This window comes from Danio rerio, chromosome 19, assembly GCF_049306965.1.
Source record: "Danio rerio strain Tuebingen ecotype United States chromosome 19, GRCz12tu, whole genome shotgun sequence".
Lineage (NCBI taxonomy): Eukaryota > Metazoa > Chordata > Actinopteri > Cypriniformes > Danionidae > Danio > Danio rerio.
The window spans coordinates 26,352,585-26,379,307 of record NC_133194.1 but is presented as its reverse complement, the minus strand read 5'-3'; the positions used below and the strand labels follow the sequence as shown (position 1 = coordinate 26,379,307).

Below are 26,723 nucleotides of genomic sequence, written 5' to 3'. Positions count from 1 at the left end.
AACACTTTTAACACAGTAGTTTAGGCTTTCCTGTCGTCAACTTTTTGTCATCTATAAAGTAATTCTAAAGGCAAATCTCCTAAAATGTATATTATCCTGGCAAGTTAGCCTTAATTAACTTGGCACTTCAACAAAGATTAAATGTGTTTATTTATACAATGAAGACTATACAGTGTAATTTTAGATTGGATGAATTTCTTAACCTTAATACTGTTAGACTCCATTGAACGAGCTGTTTATTTTAATTTTATCTTTGTTCATTTGTTTTCATCTGTGCTTTAATGTGTTTATTTTATTTAGGATTTTTTTTTGCAGATGAATTCTATCCAAACTAGACTCATCTTGTGAAATTATTTTCAAAATCACAATATATGATCACAAAAAAACAAAAAAACATTTTAGTTTGAAGTATAACCAGGGCACTATCATGTTGCTTCATCCCTAATAAGGCAGATAAAGAAGATAATAAGGCAGATAAATAAAAACATAATAAAAATGACAAGATAATTGACAAGGCATGTAACAAAGTTTGTAATCATATGTCACAAAAACCTGGTAAGTATACTGTCACACAATCAATTGTATATACTTTTTCTTTAAAAAGTAGATAATATTTTAGGATGTAGTCCAAGTAAGCAAATGTAATGGATGTCATGAAGTGTCAGTGAACATGGCAGACACTCACTGACTGCAGGAGCAATTCCACCAACACTTCCCGGTCCTGGAATATTCCCCGCGACCGCTGCCGCCTGTGCCGCCGCTGCCGCCTGTGCCGTCGCTGCTTGCTGCTGCATCTGCCTGTGGCACTGCCTGAGGTCAAACACCTGCAGAAACACAGACACATGCTTACTCTCTCTTCTGAGACACACAGACCTGCTGCCGTGTCCTCAAACAACCGCTGACGAGAACTCATGTGGACAGCTTTAAAAAACAAAAAAGTCAAGCTCTGCATCAAGCAAATCTAATGTGACAGGAAGCAAAAATACACACTGATCTCTCAAGTGCACAAAGGTATCCAATGCCCATCGAGTCTTGTATAAAAATGCAGCATATTACATAGACTTAATAAAAATAATAAGTTTATAATAATAAAAATAATAACAGCAACAACTACAACTATGGTAATATTATTATTTTAATGTAACATTTGCAAGCACAAAGGGGAATTTTAATAATTAAAAAATAAGAAACCTTCTTGCAACTTATCTGATCTACTTATTCTAAAAAGTGATTTATTTATTTCTAATGTTTTTTTTTTATATTGTTTAATCTGATCTAGTTTTTTGGAGCTAACATGTTCCATAAACAATATTGCAAAGATTAAAATCTATCATTCATTGCATTCAAAGAAAACTCTGCATAACCTTCAATTGGAAGTACATTTGAAATGTTAGCTTCAACAACAATAATTTAGTTTAAAGGGGTGGACCACTATGACATCATATTTTAAACTTTATGTAGCTGTAACACATGTGTAATGTAGCTGTGTGAACATAAACAAAATCTCTGAATGTAATATACTCACAATTCAATGCTAAGGGAGGCACTGGCTTTTACAGAGTTTGATTAAGCCTACAGCGAACAAAGTTTTGGGACTAAAAAAAAAATACATCCAGGCTAGTAAGATCACAAACGCTTCAGGTTACGTCGATTCATCAAGCACATACATCCTGCGCAACAAAGGGGTGTGGCCAGAGGTGCTGTAATGCTGTAATGTTATAGCAGAGAAAGCTAAAACGCCCTCTAAACTCTGCTATTTCCACAGAGCTTGCTCTTTTTTGGGGCTTCCAACGAACATGACACAAAGAGAGAAGTGCTTACAATTTAATTGTAATTATGTTCCAGAGAATTATGAAAAATATATAGCTCTAGCATTTGACAAAGGAGAGCTTCCAAAATCTCTCCCGGTTCAGTGCTGGATTTGGCTAAAAACTCCTCAAAGAAGGAGCAGCTCCAACCATAATAAAAGAAGCCGTAGATTGTGAGCCACAATCTATAAGTGTTTTATTTGTTAAAATTAATCTATTACATGCGTATTGTCTAGCATTAACGGTATGTTGTACCAATGACAACAGCAACAACAACAGCAAATGCCGTTAGGCATCATTAACAGTTTAGCTACAAATTCATATTTATCTGTTAAACCACTGTAAACACCCACAATCTCTCTCTATGCAGCCACTTTCAGTGCGCTCTACATCTCAAATAACGAACTCGCTAAAGATATGTGAAGATTTCATATTACTTACACATGCTTATAACCTGAATATTTGTGGAAGACACTTGTCAGATTTTATTTTAGAGAAGAGGCGTGAGGTTCATCTGTGTCTACGGTGTCATTTTCTGTCTGATTTAGGCACAAACTAATATGGCTAACAGCTACTCTAACTGACAGTGTTTACATAGTACAAAATCTTGTGCTTGTAAGGGAGTGACACTTTTCCTGGTGACGTGGAGCTGATCCATGAATCACAGCACATTATGTTAGCTGACCAATCAGAGCCTCTTGGGCGGGTCTTTTAGAGCAACTAGGAAATATGAAAGTCGTTTTTATGTTAGCTGAGTAGCTGTAGATACTCACCACAGTAAGATATATGAAGGCATGAGCACACATTGCTTTGCATCTAATAAACACAACCAATCCATAAAAATGAACTCCGAACCACCCCTTTAATAATTGTTCATATTAACACAATATATTTAAATATATATTTAAACAGGCAACTTATATGCTGATAAAAAATGTTTGCTAATAAAATGTTAAATCAAGTTAAATTTAACAAAACTCATTTTTAAACTGAAAAATAAATTGATACAAGTTTATAAATGAAAATATATAAACTAATATAATTCAATTCTTTTATTCTGTTATTAAACATCATTTAAACTTTAAAGTTTCGCATTTCAAAAACTAAATAAGCAACTTGTAAATCTCTAATCATGACCTTGCAAAAGAAAATATTTTCATGATTGCTTCTTAACTCTAGATTTATTTATTTACATTTTGAATAGTTTTGTTGTAAAAATGAAGTTTGTTATGTGCTAATGTGTACAAATTAGGGCAGCACGATATTGGAAAAATCTGACATTGGGATATTTTGTTTTTCTGTAATAAAATATTGCGATATACTGTTTTACTTGGAAAGAAATTTTATTTTAAGGTCCAGTTTTCGCTTTTAGCAAACAATATCGACTTTTGCTTTAATAAACTCCTAATTTGCTCATTATTAATAGTTATTTAGTTAGTAGTTTAGATATTGGGTAGGATTAGGGATGTAGAATAAGATGATACAGAACACATGCTTTATAAAGTACTAATAAGCAGTCACTAACTCAATAACATGCATGCCAATAAGCAGCTAGTTAATAGTGAGAATTGGTCCCGAAAGCGTTACAGAATGTATTCATTTTGATTGACTGGGATGATTCTGTAGGGGATTGAATCATGCATAACATAATAGATAAACTACAAGCATAGATAAATGCAACAAAGCAAAGATAAAAGTAAAATAAACAGTGCATCCATTATGGTGTTGTATATGTAAATATAAAAATTACACCGCAAAGTTAACACAACATTGTATATTTTTACGATGTGACTATTGTGGATTCATACTTTGCGATATCGATGCTGAAACAATATATTGTGCAGCACTAGTAAAAAAATATAAAATACATATTGTTATATAATATTTATTAATATATTAATACTTATAACCGACAAAAATGTGCTTTCATTTTATATATTTTAATATAAATACTGTGATATAAAAAAATACACAAATATAAAAATTCATGGCAAAAATTTTACTTAAGCCTGCATTTAATTTTTTACAATTCACAATTTGGTTTATAGCAAAATCAAAGCTTCTTGCCTGACACAAGTATCTATTTCCACCCATAAATATTTTTAAAACATGATGATGATGACCTTTAAGTCTTTTATTTCTGACATTTTGCAATCATTGCAGGTTCAAAACCCAGCTAGAATCCTTTACCTTTATGTAGGCCCCTGGGTAGATTTTGTGCACTGCATCTCCTGGCGCTCGGCCTGCTTCTCTGTCCAGATAATAACTCTGCACAAAGACGGCATGATCGCTCATACAGCGCATCCATACATCCCCCTCACCACGACACTCCAGCTGCACGCCTTTACCTATGTGCAACCTGCAGACAAATCAACAATCAGAGAGGAACCAAACTACTACTCATCAAGCTTACTTTACATGATACATGTCTCTACATTCCTTTTGATAACACAAATTTGTCCTTGAATAATAAAATACACTTAGTAACATGTACATACAGTAGATTTAATTTCCAGTAAGTTAAGAAGCAGCACAAGAGTTTTCAGCACCAAAATGATAACATAAATAATTTTTAAATTGTTTTTGACAGAAAATCTTTAACTAATTTCAATAATTAAACAGTTATTTTAAATTGTATTGATAATACACAATTTGACAGCTTTAACTGAACGTATTATTCAAATAAATGCAGCCTTGGTGAACAGAATAGGTATAAAATATAAAATATTTTTTGTCCCTTTTAATACTTTCATAATATTCATTTTTTCTATTTCATTATACTTTTATTTTAATTAAACACTCTTTGAGTTAATAAGTAAACATACAATCTACGGCCACTTTAAAAGATACTGTACACCTTACTAGAACAGAGTTGGACCCCCTTTTGCCTTCAGAACTGCCTTAATCCTTTGTGGCAAAGATTCAACAAGGTACTGGAAATATTCCTCAGAGATTTTGGTCCATATTGACATGATAGCATCACGCAGTTGCGGCAGATTTGTCGGCTGCATATCCATGATGTAAATCTCCAATTTCACCACATCCCAAAGGTGCTCTATTGGATTGGATTGTGGCTGTGGAGGCCATTTGAGTACAGTGAACAATATGTCATGTTCAAGAAACCAGTCTGAGATGATTTGCGCTTTATGACATGACGTGTTATCCTACTGGAAGTAGCGATCAGAAGATGAGTACACTGTGGTCATAAAGGGATGGACATGGTCAGCAACAACACTCAGGTGGGCTGTGGTGTTGACACGATGCTCAGTTGGTACTAATGGGCCTAAAGTTTGCCAAGAAAATATCCCCCACACCATTACACCACCACCCTAAGCCTGAACCATTGATACATTGACACAAGGCAGGATGGATCCATGCTTTCAAATTGTTGATGCCAAATTCTGTCCCTATCATTCAAATGTTGCAGCAGAAATTGAGACTCATCAGACCAGGCAACGTTTTTCCAATCTTCTATTGTCCGATTTCAGAGAGCCTGTGTGAACTGTAGCTTCAGTTTCCTGTTCTTAGCAGTTCTTCTGCTGTTGTAGCCCATCTGCTTCAAGGTTCAATGTGTTGCGGGTTCAGAGATCTTCTTTTTCATACCTCGGTTGTAACGAGTGGTTATTTGAATTACTGTTGACTTTCTATCAGGTCTGGGCATTCTCCTCTGACCTCTGGCATCAACAAGGCTTTTGTGACCACAGAACTGCCGCTCACGGACCATTCTCTGTAAACCCTAAAGATTGTTGTTTACAAAAATCCCAGTAGATAAGCATTTTCTGAAACAGTTAGACTAGCGCTTCTGACCCCAACAACCATGCCACATTTAAAGTCACTTAAATCACCTTTCTTCCTAATTCTGATGCTCAGTTTGAACTGCAGCAGATCGTCTTGACCATGTCTACATGGCTAAATGCATTAAGTTGCTGCCATGTGATTGGCTGATAAGAAATTTGTGTTAATGAGCAGTTGGACAGGTGTCCCTAATAAAGTGGCAGATGAGTGTTTATTAAATTTTAATAATACTGCACATCCTTCAAAATCATTGTATGTATTTTTAAATCAATACAGTATAGTATTGTAACACAAATACATGTGACTAAACGTCATAACCAAAGCCAGATGTGCTATTGTTGAAGTGCTTGCGTTACATTTCATCAGGTTGTTATTTTACGGTTATCCTAGCACACCATCAAGTGTCATTCTGGCACTGTGAGCTGTTTCTGCAACATGTGTTAAGGCAAACATAAAACCTGTGAAATTCATCTACACACAAACACAGACTCGCACACATATAGACATGAGGTCTGGACAGTTTGCGATTTTTCAATCTTTTTACGGTATTAAATACTGTGACATTGTGACAATATTTATGGCAGTTTTTTAATAGAAAAAGCCTATCGTTGTCAATTATGTTTACATACACATTTTGTAATTAGGGGATAAAGCATCCCACTGACATTTATATAATAGCTTCTGATGATGGTCCATATTGTGACTCAACTTTTATTTTGAAATAAACAAATCAAAAGTACATGCAATTTCTTAAGCTACATTTCTGTAATCACTTACTAGCTTTTTGTATTCTATATTTAGTAGTACTTAAACTTAATTCAAAGATAATAATTAAAAATATTAAAGTTAAGCAATTGTACCCAGAAGGACACGGTGGCTCAGTGGTAAGCACTGTCACCTCACAGCAAGGAGGTCACTGGTTTGAGCCCCGGCTGGGTCAGTTGGCATTTCTATTTGCATGTTCTCCCCGTGTTGGTGTAAGTTTCCACATGCGTTATAGGTGAACTGAATTAACTAAATTGGTTGTAGTGTGTGAGTGTGAATAAACGTGTATGGGTGTTTCCCAGTACTGGGTTGCAGCTGGAAAGGCATCCGTTGTGTAAAACATAAGCTGGATAGGTTGGTGGTTCAATCCACTGTGTTGACCCCTTATAAATAAAGAGACCAATCCGAAGGAAAATGAATGAATGAATAATTGCATCCAGTTTTGGCATGTAAATACAAATAATTAAAAAAAAAAAGAAAAAAAAGTGATGCTTAAATAAAATTGACTATATATACACATATATATCAGATTACACTATATATCTGATGACATACTTATTTATTTTTTCAGACACTTTCTGGATTCTTGTGTTTAATTGTTTTCGTATATCCAATGTATATTCAAAAAGCTCCATGTATCATACATTTGTAAATAAATGTTGAAATTGATGCAAAAAAATCTTAATAACAAAACTAATAAATTAAATAAAATAAAACTAAACTAAATAAAACTAAATATACAAGATCAATTCTAAATAATGATGAATAGAATAATAGTATACAAATATTACAAACAATTTTAATGTAACATTTAATTCACATCCTTAAAAACACAAAAGTTAATTACATAATGAAGTTTATAAAAAATTTTATTGTTGAGAAAAGGTTTCTTATTTTAAAATCCAAAATTATCTTTCAGAAGCTGACAACTGTTTTTATCTAATAATACAAAGAATTGTCTTTATTTAATGCTACTGAAAATCTATTTTTAGCACTTCAATACTCTCCAGTTGTGTTAAATCTGCAAGAAAGTAATACAGAATATTTCACAAACGTGCAATATATCACCCAGCTCTAAGACACGTGTTGACACTGATAAGCAGAGCTGGCTGTTCTGAGAGCTGTGGTATCGTGGCACACATACCTGGCTCTCTCGCTGGCGTCAGTGCGGTGCACATTACTGAGCTGCCCGAGGCAGAAGCGGTCACCTCCTGAGGGGTCCACATACCCGTCAATCGTCACCACCGGACAGCTGGACAGCACTTTAAACATCTCCCCCACCTGCACGTCCATCTCGAAATATGAGATTGAACACCAAAACTCAGGACCTGTGGACATAACGCAAATTCAACTGTCAGTCTGATAGCAGAAATGATCTTTATGTATACAACTGTTATTCAAAATTGGAATTTTAAAGATTGCTTACATTTTTTTTAAAAATTATCTTATAGTAGTACCAATATTGGGTAAAACAGGGACAAACACAACCACAAATTAATTTCATTTTTAACCAAAAGATTGGATTTTTCCATTTCCTATACAAATCTGCAATGAAACAATTCAGCATTTTTTCATTGTAGGTTGAAAGTGGAACTCCACAGGTTTTAGTCAATGTGAAATTCAAGCAAATGCATGTGCAAAGAAATGCTTTGACAAACTCTGGAATTTAAAAGTCTTCGATGCTTTATTAAATTTTTTTTTACGTTGTGGCGATGCAGTGGTGCAGTAGGTAGTGTTGTCATCTCACACCAAGAAGGTCGCTGGTTCGAGCCTCGGCTGGGTCAGTTGGCATTTCTGTGTGGAGTTTGCATGTTCGCGTGGGTTTCCTCCGGGTGCTCCGGTTTTACCCCACAGTCCAAACACATGCGGTACAGGTGAATTTGGTAGGCTAAATTGTCTGTAGTGTATGAGTGTGTATAAATGTTTCCCAGAGATGGTTTGCAGCTGGAAGGGGATCCGCTGCGTAAAACATATGCTGGATAATAGTGTAGGTCTACATACACTTGTCTATTTATAAATTTGCATTCACTACTTACTGCTTTTTTATATATTTATTACTCTTTTTTTTTTTTTTTTCTGTCTCTCTAATTCTGTTGCACTGTAGAAACTGTAGAAAACAAATTCCTCGTATGTGCGAACATACCTGGCAATAAAGCTCTTTCTGATTCTGATAAGTTGGCGGTTCAATCCGCTGGTGACCCCAGATTAATAAAGGGACTAAGCCGAAAAGAAAATGAATGAATGAATTTTTACATTGTACCTCCAATTATTAGTTTTTGTAATTAGTGTTATATTTAATTAATATTTATCTTAAATTTGTCAATTTATAAATCAAACATTAGTTCTGAATTTCTAAATTAAGTTAAAAATATGATTGCAATTACCTCCCGAGATTACCTGAACCCCTGTGAATAAAAAACCAGGACCCCCTCTTCTCTCCTCCCCACCACACCACACAACAACCACAAAACATTATGTAATTCTAAGGCCCCGTTTACACTAGTGCGTTTTAGTTTGAAAACGCTTAAGTTTTGCTACGGTTACGCCAACCGTCCACACTACTGCGGAGTTCTCGAGCGCCGAAAACGGAGCGTTTCGAAAACGCTGGAGAGGCCGTTTTCATTCTGAAACGCTGCTGCTCCGTCTCAGTGTGGATAAGCAAAAACGGAGACATCTGAAAACGCGAGGCGGGGCTGTAGACATTCGCCTCTCTAATTGAGGCTTTTCCTGAAAATTAAGTAGCCTAACACATACAGTTCAGTCCTGCATTCTCTCCTTGTAAGTTCAGACTTCGCAAGTTTGATCAAGGCTGCAGTCTCTTCTTCTCAGTTTGATATGGAAAACGGACTATACCGTGGACATGGGTAAATCTTCAAAGGGAACAGTGTACTTTATAACTTCATTCACATCACCCTGGCTACGTTGTTTCACTTTCTCAACAATAAAATGTAAACATGATTTAAGAAACTGCCTATTTACATTTTAATATTAGCAACTTAGACAGCAGAAATGTTGAGGCGTTGTGCTGCATATATGAGCGTCATCTTCACTGTGTGGATATTTATAACAAAACGGAGCCGATAACAACTGCCTCCTTTCAATTTCAGTGAAAATACGAAACACACCCTCTCTTTTGCTGAATACCAGTTTTAATAATAGATAATGGTCATTATAAAAGTATAACATACAATAAGTTTATACATTATAGGAAATAAAGGCAAGCAATCAGTCAATATACAGAATAGGCTACGTGGTTATTTTAATCATTAACTTATCTTTGCGCTTAGCCAAAACACGTTACCTGAGAAAAAGTAATAGATTCCAGTGACCAAAGTCAGGGAATATGTCGTTAGATAAAGAAAACAAGATGAATGAAATATCCCGTTTAATAAATATAGTGAGATTAGATCCAGCGTGAGATGCTTGATGAGAAGTCAGACTAGCACAGCTCTCATCTGGGTAGATGGGCTGCAGCGCTTGCCAGAGAGTGTCTGTGTGGTCATGTGATGTGCGTTTTCAGCATTTTGGTGTGGACGGAGAGCAGTTCAGAAACGCTGGGTAAAACGCGAGTGTGGACGCGGATCGTTTTCATTCTAAAACGCCGTTTTAAAACTAAAACGCACTAGTGTAAACGGGGCCTAAGTGTGCCTCACACAAGTGAGTGGGCTTGGCAAACCACCTGTAAAAAACGCTCTCTGACACCAACACATGCACCAGTTTTGTACATATACACTTTCTTCGAATCAATCCATACCTCTAAATAAAAAAATAATAATAAAATAAATTTAAATCTTTGTGCATTTATCAAGTATGCTTCACATGGGTGAGTGGGTTTATTAAATCATCTGTAAAAACACTCTTCTCTAATAAAAAAAAAAAACTCCCTCAGAGCAGTAACAGTTCCTTCTTGTTGAATCGCTGAATGCCTCCTCAATTTTAAGCCAACTTGACAAATGACTACATCAATTAAAAAAGGTCTGAGTATATGTAAAAGCAGTAATCCTTTACATATATACAGTCAGGTCGATAAATATTGGGACGTCGACACAATTTTAACATTTTTGGCTGAATGAAAGGACAAGATGTGCTTTTCTGTCGACTGTCAGCTTGCTTTAATTTGAGGGTATTTACATCCAAATAGGTGTGCCTCCCACTTGTTAAGGGACCAAATGTAACTGGACAATTGGTTTCTCAGCTGTTCCTTGGTCAGGTGTGTGTTATTCCCTCATGATTTCAATTACAATGAGCAGATAAAAGGTCCAAAGTTCATTTCAAGTGTGCATTTACAGAAATGGTGCAAAAACGTTATATATATTGCTATCAGGATATGAGATAACATTTTTGTCATGTCGCCCAGCCCTACCCCAAACTTGTAAATAGTAGTGCATGATTCATAGTAAGTGGATATTATAGTAAGTATTAACCTGGATGATTGGAGACTGGAGGGGGGAAAGATGCTGAACTGTGATGTTGAGACCCTGAGAAAGAAAGAAATAAAAACAGATTCGATCAGTTAAGTATATTCACATACATGCACATTTAAAGTGAAATGATAGGAGTAAGGTTTTTGATGAACTTACAAAAGTGCGGGTGGTGGAGAGGAGGCTGGTGGCCACGTCCATTTTGCTGGGGTCCTACAGGAGTGTAGGAGGCTGTGCTGCTGCCTGTCCAGGTTGCTGCAGTGATTTAAAGATTAGAAATATTTTGCATATAAAACAGTGAAGAGGCTTTTGCTATGAGATCATAACACCTAACAGGCGTGACACGACAAGCTTCCAGAGACAAGTATTTTATCTTTATCTACACTGACAGAGAAAATACTGTACAGCAAGCCAAATCCACAGCCAGAATACACCAATTAGATTTCAGTTAGTGGTGCCACAAAAAACATATATACAGTTAAGGTCAGAATTATTAGCCACTCTTAGAGTTTTTTTTTTCTCAGTATGTCTAATAAGGTTTTTTTTTCTTCTTTTTTGTTTTATTTTGGCTAGAATAAAAGTAGAATAATTTTTTTAAAACCATTCTAAGGACAAAATTATTAGCCCATTTAAGTTATTTATTTTTTTTGTCGATAGTCTACAGAACGAACCATCATTATACAATAACTTGCCTAATTAATTACCATAACCAGCCTAATTAACCTAATTAACCTAAGCCTTTAATTGTCACTTTAAACTGTATGGAAGTGTCTTGAAAAATAGCATGGCAAATATTATTTACTGTCATCATGATAAAGTGATAAAATAAATCAGTTAATAGAAATGAGTTATTAAAACTATTATGTTTAGAAAAGTGCTGAAAAAATCCTTTCTCTGTTAAACAGAAATTGGGGAAAAAAATAAAAAGGGGGGGTGGGGTAATAAATCAGGGGTGCTAATTATTCCGACTTCAACTGTATATATAATGCAACAATAATTCATTAAAAAAATTATTTAAAAAAACATTTAAATAAAATCTAAAAACCAAAATATAGAAATGTTAAACAAGTTAAAATAGGTTTAAAATGAAGAACTTATTTCACTTAAACTAAAGAAAATATTAAATAATTAAATTAAAGCTAAATAGAAATAATGAATAAAAGACAAAAGAACAAAATAATTTAAACAAAATTTGCATTAAATGAATTAAAATGATAAAAATTGACAAGCTAGAAAACAAAAAAGTAAATCAACTAATAAAAGCTCAAATAAATTAAGTTATAAATGTTATATAGTTGCTTTGCCAGCTTAAATGTAAATTGAAGTACTAAACTAAACTAAACTAAACTAAACTAAACTAAACACAAATAAAACAAAACTAAAAATATATTAAAGATAAATAAAAAAAACAACAAAAGCACATGGCAAAGCTACAAAACAACTAAACTTAATAAAAATATTCTATTGAGATTTAGGGGGAAAACATAAAAGCTACATTCAAAAAACACATAAACTGAAATAAGCATAAGATGAAGTACAAAGCTTAATAAAATAAACTTATACATTTATACTTATTATAAAAAAATAACAAAGTCAATAACAAGCATGTAACAAAACCACCAAAAACTTTTCCAAACATAAAAAAATAATGACAGCCTAAAAATAATTAGAACAACACTGGGTATCAGTTAATTAGGGTGGGTGCTTTATTCTATGCGTAATACTGACTGTGAAAGGAGCCTTGCGTCTGGGAGTGTTTGGAGCTATTGTAGCCATTCTGGTTGGGTGGAGGCTGTGGTGGGACGGGGGTCTGTGGGGGTCCATGTGTAGGGGTGGAGGGGGGAGGGGTAGGGGTCATGACTTGACCCTGAGGAGACGCTATCTGTAGTAAGCCTTCACCATGACCTCCCTGCATCGGCATCATAGAGCCTGAAGCTGAAAGATAAGAGGGTTAATGAGACACTGTTGCGGTCTTCAAAACAGTCACTTACTATACACTTTATAGTGCACTTAAAAACATTTTAGAGAGCCGAGTGAACTACTATATGCCCTACAGTCGTTCACTACACTAAAACATGACCATTATTTACTGATCAGTATCAAGCAGTACATTTTTACAGAGTAAAAAAAACTGTTTTTACCTGGTTAACTGTAAGTTACCATACAATATATGGTGAATAACTGTAAATTGAGTTTCCCAGAATTCCCTGTATGACACTTATATTTTTATGTTTTGTTGACATTACTGTGTTTATTGACCAGTTAATTTGCTGATCATGTGACGATCATATTAACACCTGCTTCTGGTGACATTTTGTGTGTATTACAAAGGTACGAAGTAGATATTAATACTTCAAAACATTAAAGTACTAACATGGTTTAAATTAAAGAAATACAGTATTTTACTGTAAATTTAGAAATGTCTCTACCATATTTTTAAATAGTATACAGTGTATACTAACAGTATGTTTTTTTTACTGTAAATAAAATGTTATAGTAAAATTAGGGATGTTCTTTCCTATTAATGTTTTTCTGAAAGACTAGTGGCGCTTGTTAACTGTTCATGAACTATTAAATCGACAAAACTACTTTAAATTGAAATGATTTCATAGAGTTTAGTAGGTTTTGTATACAAATGCAAACAAATCATTTACAAGTTCTGAATGAAGTCTTACTCTTATGTGTATGTATGACCAAAATTAACGAATACTTCATTTAATTTAATACGTGTTAAGGATTTATAAAAGAAAAATAGTGATCACTCAATTAATATTGCTAAATTCCTTGTTGGTAGATAATTCTTATATTATTTTGACTAATTAATATTCCATATTACACTCATATACTATGTTCAATTTACATATTTTATGACCAAAAATATATTATGTGTTTTTATCTTCAAATGTAATTAATACTTAAACAACAAAGACTACAATAAATAAGACAACTGAACACTGATGTTCAATTTATAACAATTATATTTTGCAGTCATAGGTAGGTGTTCATGATGAGACTGTTCACAAGAAACACTCTCTGGCTTACACTATTTACATCACTGATTTGCTCATGTCATTTCCGTTTGTTCTAATATAGTTCGCTCAACAGATTTGCACTATTTACAGGATTCTCACACCTTTTCCAACTTCAAATTCCAGCATTTTTCAAGCACTTTCAAGGTGCATTTTTATGCTTTTCCAGTACCTAACAACCGCAGTAAATTACGTTTATATATATATGCTGTATGTACTTTTCCACATTTAAATCCATAATTTGTGCTATTTTACAAAACACAATATAATATTTCAAATTAAATTGTTGAATATTTGAGCATAGATTTATTGGGACAGTTCACCCAAAAATGGTAAAAAAATAATAATAATTCAGTTATTGGATGAAGTATCTCTTTAAGTTTGGTCTTTTTCTACCTAAAGTTGATTTCTCAAAAATGAGCTTACAGTCAGATTTTGTTTAAGTGTAGTACCAAACTTTCAAGACCAGACGTTCATGATATTTCATGAGCATTGCTATTTAAAATTCATGTAACAAATTGAATCCTTATGGGTCTGAGAATATCCTTGCTGCAAATTAATGAACTCTTCCTATGTCAACTGTTTTGAAAATCAGTATGGTAACCCTTGTTTGTAAGCTTTCATCAATTCATTTTCTTTTCAGCTTATTCCCGTTGTTAATTAGGTGTCACTACAGCAGAATGAACCGCCAACTTATCCAGCATATGTTTTACACAGCGGATGCCCTTTCAGCCGCAACCCAACACTGGGAAACACCCATACACTCTTGCATTCACACAGATACACTACATCCAATTTAGCCTATTCAATTCACCTATAGCGCAAGTGCTTGGACTGTGAGGGGAAACCAGAGCACCCAGAGGAAACCCATGCGAACACAGGGAGAAACTTTACACAGAAACACCAACTGACCCAGCTGGGACTCAAACCAGCAACCTTCTTGCTGTGAGGCGAACATGCTACCCACTGCGCCACCATGACGCCTAGCTTTCATCAATATTTCTTTTTATTATTGTCCATATTACTTTAGGTTAGGACTAAGGTACTGTTGTAACTGTATGCAAATGTCCCACCTGTCAAATTGTGACAGTTAAGGGGTTAAAGGAAAACATGTTTAATGGTTCAAAACCTCTGTATAAGTCTTGGCATTTTTATATAACCTACATATAGAATGACAAATAATCACCAGACTAGTGATGTGCACAATTATTCGATTAATCGAACTCATCAGCGACAATCGAGCATGAAAACAATGATTGATTGGCTTTAAAATTAAATTACTTTCATTCTTTCTGATTGGTTATGCTGGTATTTGGGCGGTAGTTTGATATTTGATTGGTTATGGCTGCAGGGAGTTGCGGGCGAGACTTGAGCGCAGACCAACATAGGAGGGTCACACACCAGCTTTATTTTATTTACCTCCACCAACTGATCATTTTGAAAGAAACGTTATTTTAATCTTTAAGTTTTACAAATAGCTGTGGTAAAAAATATTCAGGCTATTTTTATTTTAAGTTTACGCAGCCAAATTATGCTAGCTCAGTCGTTTGGTTACGTTTTAGTGAAACTTTATTTTTGCGAACCTTTTACAAAAAAAAATACAACCTTTTTTGATCCACATCTGTTGTGATGCTGCTGAAGTAAAATAAATATTTTGAATAAAATTACTGAAATGCAGAGTATCATGCATGTTTTTATTGCTGTTGTCTACAATATAGAGAAAGGTAGGCTATAGTTTTAAAAACAGATCAAAAATATTTACAGAAATAATAAGACACATATTGAAGGGGATAATACTGTAAAATAACTGTTTTCTTTTTTCTGCGGGGTTTCAGTTGCCGTTGTTTTAAAGCGACCTGTAACTTGAGAACCGCATCCACCACTTTCTGGTTGGCCTGTAGTTCAAGCTCAAATGCATTTTGTGTAGATAAACACAATTTGTATTATAACATTTTCATATTGTGTCTCTAAGCTTTATGATTAATTTTATTTACAATGCGTCATATAGAAAACCTACATGCCTCAAGTCAGTGGCGGTTCAAGTTTAAAATGGCACCCTGGGCGAACCACCTGCTTTTAGAAATGTACTTAGAAATAAATAATAATAATAATAATTATTATTATTAATATTATACAATTATTATTCTAAATATATAATAACAGAAATCAATCCTACATGTAGCCTAAATGGAAGAAATGTAAAGACACAACTGAAGTGATATGCTAAGATCTCTTAAGAAATCGTTTGCTTGAATATTAAAGACAATTCTATAGAATACAAAAAAAAAAAGAAATTTTATGTAATTATCTGTTGTATAATGGTTTTTCTAAATGTAATGATAACTGTTACAAGATGGGATTTTTTTTACAATGTAAACCAAATCAACCGTAACCACAGAACTAAGATAAAACAGAACCAACAATTTTGTGAATCGTTCCAACCCTCATATATAGTGATTAGTGAATGAGTGAACAGGGGATGCAGCGTATGATCGCAAGCACACATCAAAGTGTCTTTTCTCCTACCGGTGGGTGAGAGGGGCATGTTGGAGTAGAGGGTGACCGGCGGGGGTGCGCGGGGGCCTTCTGAAGGCAGCTGTAGGGGAGGCAGTGGCTGGCCATAGTGGTCTGGAGGGGGGAGCTTCATCGCCCCCTGGTGGTCCTGCTGAGGAGGCAGGCCTGGGGGAACGTCCATCTGAATGCAGTCGTGGCTGTACTCTTCCTTTATCAGTCTCCCTGTGGGACCTAGACACCGACCAGAGGACAAATGTGTTTCTGAAACATATAAATTGTATATATGATATTTACCTATAATTATTACATTTACAAAATGTTTGATGAAAAGTGTTCTCAAAAAAAAATAAAAAAATAAAAAATAAATATATATATATATATATATATATGTATATATATATATATATATATATATATATATATATATATATATATATATATATATATATATATATATATATATATATATATTAATGTTGCCTTAGCTATTTTAAAAACAGAGATTTAAGCTAATGTACAAACATTGATGTACAGAAAAAATACAGCTGATTAATAACAATGAAATAAATGAAAAACATTACCAATAACCAAAACACAAAAAAAAACAACTAACACTAAAAATCTAATTAAACATGACAAAAGCACAAAATAAAACAAACCTCTATGACTACATTTGAAGTGAAATATTAAAATTTTCAACAATTGAAATTAAGCTGAAATAAAATAGATAAATATTTTAAAACAAATATCAAAATATAGAACAAAATAAAATACGGAAATGTTTCCTTGGCAACCAACTTAAGCAAGCTATGCTAAAAAAAAAGATGAATATTGCTCTCAAATAAAAAAATATTCATAAGGTTGCTCGATTATGGGAAAAATCATAATCATGATTATTTTGGTCATAATTGTAATCACGATTATTCAAAATGATTATCATTTGAAGTCCAAATTATTCACCCTTCTGTGAATTTTTTTTTTTGATATATATAAATATTTCCCAAATGATGCTTAACAGAGAATTTTATAAAAAGTATTTCCTATAATATTTTTTCTTCTGGAAATGCTTATTTGTTTTATTTTGGCCAGAATAAAAGCAGGATTTAATATTTTGAAACCTATTTTAATAGCTCAATATCATTAGCCCCTTTAAGCAATATATATTTTTGAATGTCTGGAGATTAAACTACTATTATACAATGACTTGCCTAATTACACCAATTAAGCCTTTGGATGTCACTTTAAGCTGAATACCAGTATCTTTAAAAATATCTAGTAAAAAATTATGTGCTGTCATCATAGCAAAGATAAAATAAATCAGTTTTTAGAAATGAGTTTTTAAATCTGTCATGTTTAAACTGTGCTTTAAGCATCTTTACTGTAAGAAAAAAAAAACTTTAGCCACAAAAGTCCTTCAGTCAAGAGCAGTGAGGGATTTTCTCCTTTTGTTGTTTGATTAATAGTACAAACAGGCAGCAGCAGGGATATTGCGCGCTGTCACTTTAAGAATAGTGCGGCTCTGATATGGTGTCTCTCTATCATATGTCTTTTGATTCACAACTTGTTTGTTTATTATACAAATGAGGGCTAATATAAATAATCACTAAACACCGCACTCTGACACAAATGAGCATGTATTTGACCGTTAAAGCGGTCACATTACGATGGCGTTAGATGTGTGTGCTCTGCTCGTCTCTGAGCCTGTCCGAGGCTAAGTGCGGCACGCACACACACATGCCATGTGCTCTTTCGCGCTTTTAAAAATATTATTGATGCGCATCCCGTGCTGCAAAAGTTACAGTACAGCACATGCTTTTAATCATTTTCACGTGGAGCTGAGCTTTGCAGAGCAACAAATGTGTACAACTTAAAAGGGGGCGGTATATGCAGTAATAATCATTTATCTTGATTAATGTTTGTCATAATCGTTAGAAGCCGAAATCGAAATCGAAACCGGATTTTCGATTAATTGCACAGCCCCATATATTTATACAACAGTACTTTCTAGTTCTCGAATATGATTGCAGTGTTAGTCATACGATATTCAACAAATAACAGCACTCGTCCAGCCTCTTCATCCTTCACTCTTATGTATTACTCCACCCACATACAGCGACAAGCAGAGGACACTACAGTTTGACAAATATTGCTGCTGTTGGAAAACAAGAGGCTTTTTAGTCGAGAATGTAGTTGTTTAGATTGCAACTATGCAGTTTATTTATGAAAATAGTGCCTCTAATGGATATTTCTAATTTCAGAACATCAAATTTAGTGCATTGGCTGCCACCAGCCTGTTTGAGCAGACCAAAGAAAGTGATGTTTGACGTTCCGCCACAAGATGGTGACAGAGACTGCATAATAAGCCCTTAAGTACAAAAACAGCAACAACAGTTTTCAATTTGTATTTTGTATTGCTGTATTTATACCTCAGAAACTGGTAGTGTTTGCCTGGCTCTTTCAGGGTTAATTATAATTAAATACTATATACTATTTTCTTGATCATGATTCAAAAAAAAAAAAAAAATATATATATATATATATATATATATATATATATATATATATATATATATATATATATATATATATATATATATATATATATATATATTTTAAAAAAAAAATATATATATATATATATATTTTTTTTTTTTTTTTTTTTTGAATCATGATCAAGAAAATATATATAAACAGTTGAAGTCAGAATTATTAGCCCCCTTCGAATTTTTTTCTTCTTTTTTAAATATTTTCCAAATGATGATTAACAGAGCAAGGACATTTTCACAGTATGTCTGATAATATTTTTTTTCTCTGGAGAAAGTCTTATTTGTTTTATTTGGGCTAGAATAAAAGCAGTTTTTAATTTTTAAACACCATTTTAGGGACAATATTATTATCCCCTTTGAGCTACTTTTTTTCTCGATAATCTACAGAACAAACCATTGTTATATAATCACTTGCCTAATTACCCTAACCTGCCTAGTTAACCTAATTAACCTAGTTAAGCCTTTAAATGTCACTTTAAACTTTATAGAACTGTCTTGAATAATATCTAGTCAAATAGTATTTACTGTCATCATGGCAAAGATAAAATAAAACCGTTATTAGAGATGAGTTCTTAAAACTATTATGTTTAGAAATGTGTTGAAAAAAATCTGCTCTCCGTTAAACAAAAATTGGGGAAAAAATAAACACGTGATCTGATAATTCAGGGGTGCTAATAATTCTGACTTCAACTATATATATATATATATATATATATATATATATATATATATATATATATATAGTATTTAATTAATATATATTGGTATGTAAAATGGATAAGTATGTAATAAAAACTTACCCGTGTTTTGAAGACTGAGACCAACTTTAGTTGAGGGGAAAAAAACAAAAAAGCAAAACTTAATCAACTGCACAAGTAAGTTTTCCATGCACTGTTTTTTGAAATTGTGAGACACTGTAAGACACTGTAAGAGACTGTAAGAGGCGTGTTGCAGAGCTCAGTAAAGTCTTCATGGTGATGAATAAAGCAGACTCACCGATGCCTGGTGACACCACTCTCTCATAATGGTAAGGGTTGACACAGACATTGTCGTATTTGAGGTCAAATGCATACTGGCAGAATTTCACATGCTTCAGCTCATTCTTGTGAAGGTCAGGCCAGCGCCACAAACGTGCGTAGATTACATGAGGAAAACCTTTACGACCCGCAACCTACAGAAAGAAAAAACGACATGAAAAAATAAGTTAGCCAGGAGTACAATATAATGTAATATGATAAATAATATCTGTCAATCCATCATAAGACCAATTAAAAAATATCAAAAATTAAATTAAATGACAACTCAATTTCTAAAAAATACCATAAGGTATGCCTGACAAAGGTCTCATAACTAAAATTTTGTATTAAAACAAGTCTTCGATTATGTTAAATAAATAAATACAAAGCCATTATTAATAATTTATTGATGAATAAAGCATTTAGCGCATCGATGAATTGCTTTTCAGTGTTTGTACTTTAAGCAGTGAATTTAAACCACATTGAACTGAACTAAACTCCAACTCTTAAAATCTGGACTGACACAGTTTCAATTTACTAACTTCTATTTTAAGCTGCTTCGACACAGACATCATAAAAGCGCTATAGAAATAAACATGAATTGAATTATTTTCTGAACAAACAATTAAATTTTGTAATTTTGTAAATGGAAATGAATTTAAATTCAAATTATTGATTAAAATTTGGCTTGGTTTAAATGGAATTGTTTTTGTATCCCACAATTACTGAAACAAATGCCCTAAAAACTAGTTTACATTATTATCTATGACTGAATTCCACAATTGGAGCAGTGTTTAAGCATTATTTATATACTAATCCAATATATACTTTATTTTCATGTGTTCTGTTGTCATATTCAATTTCAGTACAGTTTTTAGTAACTTTCTATGCTTTTGTTGTTAAATTAAGTTCTTGCTTTTTAAGCATTTCAATTTAGTTTTACTTTTTTATATTTAAGCTCAAAATACCCATCAGGTTACTTATTATAACCTCCAGAGTCTGCCCCATTTTTGTGTCTGAATACATTTTAGCTGTTTTTGTAGCCTGTGGCTTTAAATGAAAATGAGCTGCTTCTCCCCGCCAATTATTCCCAAATGTGTGTATGTTACTGATCATGCGTTGCATCAAATAAACATCAGTGATAGAGACAGACTTGGGTGAAGCTGAAATACAGCGCATTGGTCAGAAATTCCAAGTAAGTTTATTTGATATATGTGGTGGGGTTTATTCAAGCCTTCCTGAAATGATGAGTCTTACACAAATGCCGTTTGCAGTACACACACACACACAAGAGCTGCACAATTAGTCGAAAAAAGATTGCAATCACGATTTGACCCTACACGCGATCTTAATTTAGTTTTTAGTTTGTTGCAAAGAGCGATTGTTTGGGTGTGGTGTGGGAAGTATGATTTGCATTTTTTTTTCTCAAAGTGACGGCAACCATGAGCCGCACGTGGCATCTAAAACAGTGCGCAAATTATTTAAATAATCATATCGCATTTTAAAGTTATGACTATGACAAGCATTTGATGTGTTTTTTTCTTTCAAACTGAACATGAAGTGTTGTGCACAAAAGTAAAAGTTTAACAGTGTCAGTATACCTTACCTACTCTAGCCTAAATTATGCGGAACATAATGCAAGAGGGAATCTGATAATGATAAAAGTTTAATTTTACCACTGAAAAAATGTTTTTAATGACAAATGATAAGCATATGTCTAAACATACTAATTCAAAATTAGAATTATGAATAGTCGTATTCTGAAGGAATCCCTTTACTGTGTATTAATGACCAGGACATATTTAAAGTCTGTTCAAGTCCACCATTCAAAGTCTATACAAACTTTAGCATTTTAACCAACGGTAGACCAGTACACACAAGCCTAAAAGTATTATTGTTATTTTACCATATGTTTAAGAAAAAACAACAATAACAGCCTTTTCATATTACCCTTTATTTTACATCTACAGAATCGTGAGAAAATCTTGATCTTGATTTTAAGCAAAAAAAAAAATCGTAATTCTCATTTTAACCAGAATCGTGCAGTTCTAACACACACACACACACACACACACACACACACACACACACACACACACACACACACACACACACATATATTAGTGCTTACTGAAACCATGCGGCCATGGTGATTACAGCGGTTAAGAATTACATAGTGATTTTACTATCCTTATTAGAAACATGCTTTGTTTTAAAAACATTTTCAACTTGTATAACAAATATTATAATCCCAATTTATTTGCAAAACAAATGTACTGTGGACATGTGTGCACATGTTATTAGAAAACATGAAACATTAGAAACATGTTGCCTCTCAATCTCAAACCGCACTCCTACATCACATTGGGGTGGGCTTCAAAATCACTGGGATGTGGATGCTATTTCAACGTCAGTCAATTTTAAAAAGACACTTGTTGGGTTTATATCACTCCAATATGACAGTGGACTCACTATACCTACACACAGTTCTGTCCAAACAGCTTACAAAAGTTTTTATCATAGGTGCCCTTTAAAGTAGTTTAAATTAAATTAATTCATAAATCATTAATTCTTTTTATTACTTTACTTAATCTTAACTTATATTACAAAAAAAATCTATGTACTTTCAGTAACTTTAATTTTAAAACTTGATCAGTGCATTTCATTTGATTTGCAGATGTATTTTTACACGCCAATACTGAATTTTGGAATTTCAGCATTGATCTCCACAACACATTACAAATACGCACTGCACTGCATGCTGTATACTAGTGTCAAATATGAATTATTTAGCAGCTCTGTGCTGACAAAGTTATTTAAAAAAAAAAAGATTTTCTAAAAATATTTTAATATATTTTAAAATGTTATTTTTAAAAAGTGAAATTTTGACATGTTTATTTCAATATTATTTTAGGCTACTCTAACTCATGTTTGTTTACCTATCGATTCCTCACGCAAGTCAGAATAAGCATTGTTTTAGATTTTATTTTTGGCCTGTACGTGTTTTGCAAGATAGGAACAGAGATCAGGAACTGAATAGCATTGGATCACATGCCCCATTTGTTTTACAACTGCTCTGACAAACACAAGACAAACTCCTGCTAAAGCAACATCAACATGAGCAAAACATCTGATCGCAGCGGCATTGTGACAGAACTGCAGCAGCACAACAAAAGAGCATCACAATATTCCGCAAACACACTGAGCGAAGGTCACGCGTTGAGTTTTGAGTGTGTTTCACAGCTGCCAGAGTGTGTTTAGTGGAGTAGGACAGCAGGGAGGACGTGTGTGTGATATGATAATCCTTTGTAGATTAACACTAGAAGCATGACGCGACGCTTGTGCTCTCGCAGCGTGACACTAGAGCAGAGCGGAGGGATAAATCCAGCTGTCAGTGCCATTTAAGACGGATACACTGAAACAACGGCTCAAATGTGATTGGGCAGCTGAGCAAAAATGACCAAACTGATGACCAAATACTACTGATGACCCACTGAGTAGAACAGTAGAGTTACACTAGATGGATATTCTATTTCAAAGTATAGAAAAACAATGAAATCTGCATGATATTGGAAAAATTTTACATTGTGATATTTTTGTTGCTGTGCGATATATATTGCAATATAATTTCACCAGGTGACTTAAATAGCTCTTTTTGCAAAGTCATTACTTAGGCTGATTGTGTAGGGGAGTGAATTAAATAAATAAATAAATAAATAAATAAATAAATAAATAAATAAATAAATGAATAAATACATTTTAGGTAATTTATTATATACATAAACTACAATCATAAATAAACACAATTGAGCAAATATTAAAGTCAAATATACCGTGCTTTATTGTTTTCAGGTGAAAACAACCATACTCAGGTACAGAAATGAAATAATCCATTGTAAAATAGCCGTGTATAGTATTCACCATATAAATAATTTAATAAAATTAATCTTTATGAAACTTCTTAATGCACTACTACAATGCTTTAAAGGGGTGGTCCACTATGATTTCAAAGGACAAGACACAAAGAGAGAAGTGCTTAGAGTTTAATTTTTATTCTGTTCCAGAGAATCATAAAATATATATAGCATATATAGCTAACATTTGACAAAAGACAGCTTCCAGAATCTCTCCCAGTTCAGTGCTGGATTCGGCTAAAATCTCCTCAAAGAAGGAGCAGCTCCAACCATAATAGAACTGAGCCACAGCCTGTAAGTAATTTTGTTAAAATTGATCTATTACACGTACAGTTTTTAGCGTTAACGGTATGTTGTACCAAGGACGTAAACAGGGATGTAAACAATGAGAAATGCTGTTTGGCACCGTTAACATTTTTGCTACAAACTCATATGTATCCGTCAAATCGATGTACACAGCCACAATCTATAGCGATGCTGCAGTGTCTCTCTATGTTGCCGCTTTCCCTGCCTTCTATATCTCAAATAACATACTCACAAAAGATATGTGAAACCTGGTTTAATTTACTTTTATGGAAATAATATTCCTTTTTCTTACTGTTATGTAGTAATTTTTTTATCATTCATTTTCCGTCGGCTTTGTCTCTTTATTAATCTGGGGTTGCAACAGCAGAATGAATCACCAACTTATCCAGCATATGTTTTACACAGCAGATGCCCTTCTAGCTGTAACCCATCAGTGGGAAACATCCATACACTCTCATTTAAAAATACACTATGGCCAATTTTAGCTTATTGGACTACTGGACTACTGTAATGCACTGTTGCTGGCTGCCCAGCATCCTCTATTAACAAACTTCAATTAGTACGAAACACAGCTGCCTGAGTTCCAAGTACCAGGTCTAGAAAATATGATCATATCACCCCAATTTTATCCTCCTTACACTGACTGCCTGTTAAGTTTCGTATTGAATTTAAAATATTGCTTCTTACCTATAAAGCTTTAAATAATCTAGCTCCTGTTTATCTAACCAACCTTCTGTCTCGCTATAATCCAACTCGCTCTTTAAGATCTCATAACTCAGGGCTTCTGGTAGTACCTAGATTAGCAAAGTCGAGTAAAGGAGGTCGAGCCTTCTCCTTTATGGCTCCTAAACTCTGAAATAGCCTTCCTGATAATGTCCGAGGCTCAGACACACTCTCCCAGTTCAAAACTAGATTAAAGACCTTTCTGTTTAGTAAAGCATACACTCAGTGCATCACTTAGCGGGTTTCCACACAGGTTTCTGCATCCTGTTTATATACACTATGAACAGCAGCTAAGCTAATTCTCTTTATTCTCTAATTTTCACCTGGGGATACTCCACCCGAAGCCCTCAGACTATGCAGGGTCACTGATTTATCCAAGACCAGTGACGATATGATCCCAAGGTGTCCATATCCTGGACCAGGCCATATTCTAAGCAGCTGCTGTGGTGGTCATGGAGGAGTGGAGAGCATGAAACTGATTCCTGTGACGCTCCAGGGACAGTCGAGTCTTCGCTGAGGCCCGCGCTGAGACTGCAGCTCTGCACAAGACTATTGGCCAGCGGAGATATTTGTTTCTCTCAAGGTTTTTTTTCTTCACTCTCGCCAATTGGTGAAGTTTTTTTCCCTCTCTGCTGTTGCCACTAGCTTGCATGGTTGGGGATCGGTAGAATTACGCATTGATGGATTTGCTCTTCAGTGTTTAGGCCCTCAGTAGTGATTATTAAACCACACTGAACTGAACTGAACTTAAACACTAAATACTGAACTACACTGTTTCAATTTACTATGACCTTACAGTATGTGAAGCTGCTTTGACACAACCTACATTGTAAAAGCGCTATACAAATAAAGGTGAATTAAATTGAATTAAATTATTCAATTTACCTGTGCTGCATGTCTTTGGACTCTGGGGGAAACCGGAGGACCCGGAGGAAACCCACACGAACACCGGGATTCACACAGAAATGCCAACTGACCCTGCCGGGACTCGAACCAGCAGCCTTCTTGCTGTGAGGCAACAGTGATAACCACTGAGCCACTGTGCCACCGACAGTATTTTTTTATTAAAGTAAATGTATTTAAAGCAAGAGGATTATTCAAATAGTTAAATAATAGGAAATATAAAATATAACTTCTAATTAAGTTGTTTAAAAGCAGTCATAAACAGGAACTGTCTTTATGAATAATTAAGAAGCCTTTTATCAACACAAACACAATTTTAAACAAAATGTATACTTTTGTGATTTAAATTACACTACAAATGCATATTAAACACAATTAAAGGGATAGCTCACCCCAAAGGTTTTATTTACTTACTGGTTGCTCACCCTTAAAGGTGCAGTAGGTGATTGTCTTTAGGAACCTTTTTTATTGTGCTGATTTAAAGTCTCTTCACATTCCAATAGTAATGATCTAAGTGTTTTTATATGCATTTTTATATTCTGACAATTAAAAATTGTCGGACCAACAAATAACTCAATTACGACAACTAACTCAAACTGTCTGTTACACAGCAGATAGGTCATTTGCTCATACACGTGAAGCACGGAACTACAGCTGACAGCTGAGTGACATCAGGCAAACTCTGCATCAACCTGAAAGACTTCTTTCTGAAAGACCAACGTGGCCTTGTATCCATGAAAAGAAAGACTGTTTTTGAAAAATGCTAAATCTCAACTTTTCAAAACTCTGAATCAATATCGAAATTACTTTTGTACGCTGGAGAAAAATGACGATATGCAGTTTAAAACAATGATCTGATCTGAAGGTATTTTAGTCATGCAAAGCTTATGTAGATTGTGTTCTTGTTTATGATTGGGTTTATATGCACAGAAGTGCTGTTCAGCCATCGAAAAAGTCTGACGAAAAATTTACTATTTTCAATT

At 34.0% G+C, this 26,723-nt stretch overlaps 1 protein-coding gene across 4 annotated transcripts in view; it reads right to left on the bottom strand.

The window, feature by feature from the left end:
- Positions 1-26,723, bottom strand: part of smad10a (SMAD family member 10a) — a 46,678-nt gene that overhangs the window by 2,075 nt on the left and 17,880 nt on the right. For 2 of the 4 annotated variants that reach the window (NM_001365639.1, XM_009294221.5), the window contains exons 3-11: positions 19,875-20,049; positions 19,679-19,702; positions 16,345-16,593; positions 12,518-12,724; positions 10,949-11,044; positions 10,793-10,846; positions 7,513-7,696; positions 3,999-4,167; positions 686-824 (exon numbers count right to left, since the gene is read on the bottom strand). In NM_001365639.1, the coding sequence (NP_001352568.1) occupies positions 686-824; positions 3,999-4,167; positions 7,513-7,696; positions 10,793-10,846; positions 10,949-11,044; positions 12,518-12,724; positions 16,345-16,593; positions 19,679-19,702; positions 19,875-20,049 (1,297 nt within the window). The remainder of the gene's footprint in view (positions 1-685; positions 825-3,998; positions 4,168-7,512; positions 7,697-10,792; positions 10,847-10,948; positions 11,045-12,517; positions 12,725-16,344; positions 16,594-19,678; positions 19,703-19,874; positions 20,050-26,723) is intronic. The other 2 variants (NM_001044923.3, XM_068215152.2) reach the window with 1 other exon arrangement.